This window comes from Plasmodium vivax, genomic scaffold (assembly GCF_000002415.2).
Source record: "Plasmodium vivax scf_7127 genomic scaffold, whole genome shotgun sequence".
Classification (NCBI taxonomy): domain Eukaryota; phylum Apicomplexa; class Aconoidasida; order Haemosporida; family Plasmodiidae; genus Plasmodium; species Plasmodium vivax.
The window spans coordinates 1-8,177 of record NW_001849968.1 but is presented as its reverse complement, the minus strand read 5'-3'; the positions used below and the strand labels follow the sequence as shown (position 1 = coordinate 8,177).

The window sequence follows — 8,177 nt, the reverse complement described above, 5'->3', positions numbered from 1 at the left end:
TTAGACATATAAGGTGAAAAATTTTATAATAGCCTTTTTAATAGGAAATAATATTGAATTTCTTTTCACTGTTATTATTATCAGAAATAATGAAGACAAAATAACAATGAAATACGGAGTAATTGTGCTAGTTCTTATATAATAAAAAAATTATCTAATTGTATTACTTGTGATAATATTAAAAAAGTAGAAGATTATGCGAATAATTAAAATATTAAATATAATTTAACAGTAATGATTATATGGATAGCCTTAAGTCGAATACTATTTAAATATCAATAAAGTTAAACTGCTTAATAAAAAGGTAAAGTAATATCAAATAGAAATATGTTTTTTTTGAGGTGCAAGGTATATGATTTAATAAAAAAGATTTAAAAAAAATTAAAATTTAAAATTTAAAGAGGATAGTATAAACGATTCAAGCGAATAGAATAACAACATATTTTCGTGAAACTAATGGAAAAATAATATGATGCTTGATATAGTTACCTAGGATTATATGAATGTACATGTATAATAAATATAAGACACCTAAAAAATAGGTTATATATGTATATATATTTTTCTGTACATGATATATGTAAATTAAGTATTAATAATTTTTTTTGTATTATTTTTATTTGTGCAGCTTTTTTCGAATAATATATCACAGTTAAAACATAATATTTGTTATAAAAATAAAAAATAATTTTTTTTTGTGTAAATATTTTGCTTACTTGTTAACTTAGTTGTTTGTTGTTTGTTGTTTGTTACTTATTAACTAAACAAGCAAATTTTTTTTTAATAATTATGTCAAATTTTATATTTTTAGGTTAAGCACGTTTTTTACACTCACAGCCATGCAGTGGATACATAGATAATGATGTTACTGTTGTTGTGTAAGAAAATAGTATATTTTTATTTTTTTAATATCACTATATATATGAGCTCCTAAAATCGTATGTTAATGTTTCCAAACAAAATGTAAAAAAAAAAATACGAGTAAACAATATCTTGTATCAGATGATATTAAAAATAATAATATTCACACACATTATACATTAAAGCTGAATAATTTAGTATGGATTTATTATATAATGTTTATAGCATATTATAAACATATTCCACAAAATATAAAATGTATATGATCATATTTATTGGTGCTTTTATTGTCTATACAATTTGTCAAGTTAAAAGACATGTTGCAGGTTAAAATATTATGATAATAAATCAGGAGAATAATATAATATACTATATATTGGCCTTAATATATGCGAGGTTTACAGTGATTACAAAATGGAAGAAAAGAAATCTAATTACGCGCACAGATGTGCTCGTATATTTATAATTTAAAAATATAATTTTAAAGATAATACATATTATTCTTATAAAAACGAATGTACTGAGTTAATGGTAATATGAAATTATCTTATAAGATCTGCATAGAATTCTAGGCAGAAAAATTCTAACAATAATTTACCATATAATAGGTCTAAATGGCTAATGACACTAAAAAGGTAATATTTATTGTTCTAATATTCTTTTTTTCTATAATTTGAATTGTGCATAACTGTTATATTGTGATTACTTTCAGTGGAAATCGTTTTAAAGGAATACATTAATGAGTAATATCATGAATATATATTGTAGGTATGTATCAAAACTTTTCTATCTACGGAAATAACTGAGTCGCTTTTTATATGAAAAATTTTCATTATATTATATTTTTTAAATAGGTGTTAGTTCTAAATTTACATATGCATTGCGTCCAAAGTTTTTTCATTTCATTTCAACATAGAGAAAAGAAGCGCCATCATATGCGTTTATATTATCCATTTTTACAATATTGTGTATAAAAGCGTAAAAATAATTTCACTTAAAGGAAAAATAATTATATAAAATATTTGTTTTTTTTAACGCTTTAAAACAACAACACTATGCGTAACTAGTTGTATACAACATCTAGTACATTAATCTTGTGATAAAAAGGTCTAAGTTTAATGTTCTTTATAACTTCATAATGTTTTATATCTATATATATTATGTAATGACTTATAAATATGTTTTTATTATATGTTCCCCTTATTCATAAAAATTATTCATATATATATGAAGTAATATTTACTCTATCTCATGCTTAGCATTAATCATAGAAAAAAATAATTTTCTTTGACTATTTTTAATTTTAGAAAAATGTAATTAATTAAAAATGATAATAAAATATTCAAGAATTATCTGTATATGATAGAAATATTATTAAGGAATTATTAGTATTACATATTTTCCCTAAATAATTTTATGATTAGTATTTTCAAATTTTATAACTTGTAGCTTATTACCATTTGTCCGTAATGCAGATATATTAATATTACCTAATATTTTATTTATTATATAATTAATAAATCATTTTTGATTGTTATTTTAATTACTATTTATTACATATGTAAAAATGTTTTAATTATTATTCAATAGTATTAAAAATATTTTTATAATAACTATTGCGTGGTAGTTTTTTTCATATATATTTTATTTTGTAAAAATAACATTAATATTGGTTACTACATTACATGTTTATATCCTATGTTCAGAAATATAAAATAATAATAAAAGCGTATTAATGAAAATTGTATCGTTTAAGCTCGATAGTATAATACATAAATATTATGCGTTTTTTTGAAAAATATGACATTTTTGAACAAAACTAAGATTATGAGTAAGATAAATCTAACAATTTTGTTTAATATTGTGTCTTTGACATTTTTAACATGGATAAATCATCGTGGCAATGAAGTGGTATTATAATGATAAATATGTATATATATGTTTTTTCCGTAGATTTTTACTCATAATATTTTTATATATATTCTCATATAATCTTATTTACATTGCTTTCTACAGTGTGACCTTAGCAGACATTTAAATATGAAAAACAATACAGGTATTGCTTGTAAAGTAAGAAACGACAGGATACTTACAAATGATGAACTTCAGTACGAAACAGGACAAAGCGTCCTAAAAGATAATTTATCAGTATATGGACAGAAAAATATATTAAATGACATTAAGGGCGCATCAAAATTTTACGAAAAGATAAATAAGGACAAATCAAATAGTATGTATTCTTACCGGAAAGAGTTGAAGTATGAATATGATAGTGAAAAGGGTTTAAAGCGATTAGATTGTCATTGTGAAAAAAAACTGCTTGATGATGTGCATAAATTAGATAAAATTTCACAACATATGAATAGTAAGAATAGTCATTTAAAGAAAACCATTTGGAAAGAATATGCTTTAAGTTTTATTGTATACTTGCCAGTTATATTATTTGTAATAGCAATGCCTATGGCGACACTTTTTACTCAGAAATGTAATATATATAAAGCTGTTCTTTCTGGAAATCCTACTGAAGCCTGTGGTTTGTGTGGGGGTATGAACAATATATTTCATTCCTCATATATTATTATGTACATTCCATTAATTATGGCAGTTTTTTCTTCTATTATACATATGTACAATTAAAGTTAAAAAATACAAAAGATTAAAATAGAAGACAGAATATAAGGGAAATGTAACATTTTAATATTTAAAAAATGATTTCTAATATAGATTATATATAGGCATAATTATTTTTGGTATACTATAAAAATAAAACTAGTTATTGTGTGACTTTTGTGAAATATATTTCCTGTCTGGAAGCATTTTATTGTACTGTAGTAAAAAAAGATAATATATTTTATTTATGTTTTCTTTTTATTATTTATTTAAAATATTTTTTTTAAGTAATTTAATGTGCATTAAGAATAAACATAATGTTAACATTTATGTGTCTTCGGATAATTATATGTACAATATATGACAAATATACATTATTATATTTTACATATATACGTTCATATGATATTGATTTGCTAGAAGCATATTATACGATTTGAGAAGTTTTATTTTTAACTTAATTAATAACACAATTTGTTTTATTTAATCTGATAAAAATATTTGTCTCATTCCTTAAATAATAAGGTTTATAATATGTGTTACTTTTAAGTTTTACTTAATAAGTATTTATTATATGTCCACTATAATAAGATTTTATCTGGGAAGATTTAATATATGCATTCTGAGTAAGGGGTATAATTATAAATTAAAAATCATTTAGACACAATGTATATACAAAATTTTATAAATGTATAGGAGTGACACGCAAGTGTTATACACTATGTTTTACAGCTAAATTAGGAATACGTTACTATTCACTGTTTTGGCATTTGATAAAAAAAATGTTAAAAGTTTATAATACTTCTTTATTATAGGAACAATTAAGTTTATAATTAAAAATGCGAACTGTTTTAAAATAATTATTTCGTAATGTTTAAAAATTATTTTGTTAAGCAAGAATTGCTAAAAGTACACAATGAGAAATTATAATCCTTATTTGTTACACGTTAATGACACATAAAGAACCATTGATTATATACTACATCAATATATGTCAGGAAGGGATAATCGAATAAGATAATACTACATGAACAGTTTCAAAATAGCCGTTATAACTTTTATAAAATAAAACATATATACATTTATATTACTATGATTTGTTCTAAATTTCTATGCATATGAATATCTCCATATTTTACTTTATATCATAATTAGTTCAGAATACGAAATAAATCGTAGTACAATAGCATATGAAAATTATAAATTTTTTAGAGAAAGATATTTAATATTATATTTATCTTTCTTGCAATTTATTTGTTTATCTTCCTAGTACATTGAAGGCATATTACTAATATCTTCACCTTTATTGTTATGAATATTAGTTAATTTCTTTTTTTTAAACTTCAACAATTGTGCGAATGGTGTAAACTTTTAGAGAAAAAAAATATATATGTGTATTTCAAAATGCTATGCTTTATAATATTAAATAATGATAATATTTAATATCATGTATAGATAATATTAATAATTTAATATTTTATTCTTTAGCATTATATAAAATTTCAAATAAGGGAATTAGCAAACCAATGAACTTACAAGTGAGGTTGATATAATATTACTATTTTCATCAATATATTTCCTGTATTAGTGGAACGTATAACAAAATAATATACTTTAACTTTTGGTGGCAATAAAATTAATGAAAATTATATTATGTTTACAATAATTACAACTGAATTTATAGTGTAGAACAATGAATTGGTTCAACATACAAAATTATATATAAAAATATTAATAAAACATAGTCTTGTTACATTAATAAATAATAATTTTATATATTTCAATAAGAAAAATTTAACCTATACAATTTTTTTTTTTGAGTATATACAATCGAGAAATTATTTTTATTAATACGTACTGTGTAAAGTAAATATGATAAAATTGAATTGTATATAATGTGTATATAGAATACTTATTTTTTCGTTTTTCCTATAATATGACTATTTCTGCCATTAGAATTAATAATGTACTTATAGTATCTGTGTGAGATTATGCAATATGCTCGTAAACACCTATAATCTTATCTATTATTTTTTATTACATTTTATCGTTCATAAAATAACTAAGAAGATTTAAATGTGAATGATATACATGCATGAAAACAATTTTTTAGTAAAATAAAGAAGTAATTAATGTACTGGCTTAAACCAATATAATTTTGTAATTTTATTTTTTCTATTAAAATGTGTTACATGTGGAACATTTAATAGTATATTTAATTATGTTATAGACATATAATGTGTACTATATAAATAAGGAAACTTTTTTATTAATGTATTCGATATTTATGGTAAACAGAGGCAAGATATATTATTTCACGTAAAAAATTATTTTATAATTACTTATTTTATTAGCATTATAAAAAAAGTTAATTTTAAGTTTATTTGTATATAATAAATAATTAATTTATTAGAACTAAAAAAATGATTGTAAAATATATTTGTCTATCACATAGGGATAATTGTGAACGAAGTGTTTGTGTTGTCACAGTTTCGTATGTTAAAATAAAAATTAATGTGACTATATAAATTTAAGGTAACGGGAAAATAACACTCCAATATTTTATATTATATTTCACAATAACTCGAATTAAATAATAAATTAATATTATTTTTTAGATTAATGGCTTAACACATAGTTGCTGGGAATATATTGGTTTACTTATAAAAGGCACGACTTATATTATTAAGCAAACATTAAAATAGATTAAGAAATATTTACTCATAAATAAAAATTATCTTGATTGCGCTATTAACATGTTTTCTTGATTGTTATGATATAAAATTAGAATATATATTCATTATATAAGCATAAATTAATAGATATTATAGCAGCACAATAATATGATTTATTACGTTCTTATGAACAAAGCTATAACTATTATACCTAATTCATATATACGAAACTATTTTATCCCTGTTTCTTCTATATTTTGAAACAATATATCTTTTATATCTGAATATATCTACTTTAGAGAATTATCTTTGTAATTATATAATATTCGTAATGATAATTAACATAATGGTGTATCTGTGTGAAGATTTGTGTACCTCATAATCTATGATAGGATATGTTCATTCTTCTATCCCCAGGAATGATTCCATCGCTATATGGGTTGAATGCATCCATATATTCTACAGGATTATACATATTTCCATTCCTTCTTAGTAATTTGTTTATAAATCCCCTAGCTGGTGTAACCTAATGAATAATGTGTGTATATAAAATGTGTACTCTTTTAACTATTTTTCTGTGTGAAAAAATGTACCCATATGTAAATTATAATTGTGTGAATCTCAATTGTATTATCAATTACTTTATATAGGAGTAACGAAATTGAAGAAATTCCTAACACTGGAACAACTGAGCCCATAATATTTTTTTTAGAACCACCTTCAGCAGTACCATCCGTGGGAAGGGAGGATGTAGTATCTAAATCATATGGTGCTGTTGAAGCATGGGAGAGATATCTATGAGAATGATCTAAGCGTCCAGGATTTCTACCTGTATGAAGATGATCTGCAGGATCAGAAACCCCATTTGAACTCCCAATTCTATTTAATAAATGTCCATTTTGAGCACGTTCTCCTTCTTTATCTGAAGAAAATGTCTGCGTTTCAAGTTTCTTACATCTAAGTGAAATTAAATCCTTGTGTTTTTTATTTCCAAATAAAGAAAAAATTTTATCACAATCATATTTTTTTTCATTGATCACCTTACAACTTGAATGTACATTTTCATATGTATTAATATATTCATCTATAACTCGCCTATAATGTTCGTCACATGTTGTATCAGGATTAAGTGTATTCAGATGAATGTGTTGATAGTCGATAGAATAATCAAATAGAGATTTATATTTCTTAAATGTGTTTTCGTCAATATTTTGGTGAAGGGGTTTGCAGGTCGTATACATATCAGTTCTATATAGCTCTTCGTAAATCATATTTATGATTTTTGAAAACACTTTCATATCCTGTACTTTAGGGTATATTTTATCACCTAACCAATAATACAAATACGAACAACGTTCTTTATCAAAGTCACTTTAGTGATTCGTTTTTCTATTATATATAAAGCAAAGGGCTCTTAAAATTTCATCACAAAGATTTGGATTCATTTGATAACGATTTTGTAATTCATCCCTTATTTCGGTGTAAAAAGAAACATGATTACAACCACGCTGTCCACGTTCTAAATGAGAGCAATTAATACGTGATGTTAATTTTTCTATATTCTCTTTCTGAGATACAAGAAAATATAAATAGTATACACAATATATAGAGAAGTATTTACAATATATCATTTTTTATTATAACATATAAGGAATTTACAATCCTAATTAATAAGAATAATCGACAATATTAAAGTGATATATACCGCTAAGTGTAATGCCATTATTGCATAAAATAGATCTGCAATATATAAAATTCATCAAAATATAAAGTAATTGTCCATATATTTACCAATAAGATAAAAAAAAAATATTATTAACACATTTTGTAGGTACAAAACGAATTTATGTATATGCATAGTCACATTTACAACATGGGATTTAATTTGTTTGTATTGCGACATTAGTTTATTGTAATACGGTATGTATAATTAATTGGAATAATAAATGCTATATATAAATGTCTTTTAAGATATCATAAGATGGCTTAAAATTTATATATGAATTATTTAAATAATAAATTCGCATATGG

General features: G+C 22.6%; 2 protein-coding genes across 2 annotated transcripts, besides 2 other annotated features; one reads left to right on the top strand and one right to left on the bottom strand.

The window, feature by feature from the left end:
• Window positions 1-2,336: 2,336 nt before the first annotated feature.
• Window positions 2,337-2,476: a microsatellite.
• Window positions 2,477-2,901: 425 nt separating this feature from the next.
• Window positions 2,902-3,498, top strand: PVX_102635 (variable surface protein Vir10-related; the record flags this gene model as incomplete). The annotated part of the gene is made up of 1 exon (XM_001608503.1): window positions 2,902-3,498. One exon carries the CDS (start codon window positions 2,902-2,904, stop codon window positions 3,496-3,498), a length of 597 nt encoding a protein of 198 aa, XP_001608553.1.
• Window positions 3,499-4,883: 1,385 nt separating this feature from the next.
• Window positions 4,884-4,969: a microsatellite.
• A 1,553-nt stretch (window positions 4,970-6,522) lies between these two features.
• Window positions 6,523-7,777, bottom strand: PVX_102630 (variable surface protein Vir27, putative; the record flags this gene model as incomplete). Its single annotated transcript, XM_001608502.1, has 3 exons — window positions 6,523-6,672; window positions 6,788-7,473; window positions 7,576-7,777. The coding sequence occupies 3 exons, from the start codon at window positions 7,775-7,777 to the stop codon at window positions 6,523-6,525; spliced, it is 1,038 nt and encodes a 345-aa protein (XP_001608552.1).
• Window positions 7,778-8,177: the final 400 nt, after the last annotated feature.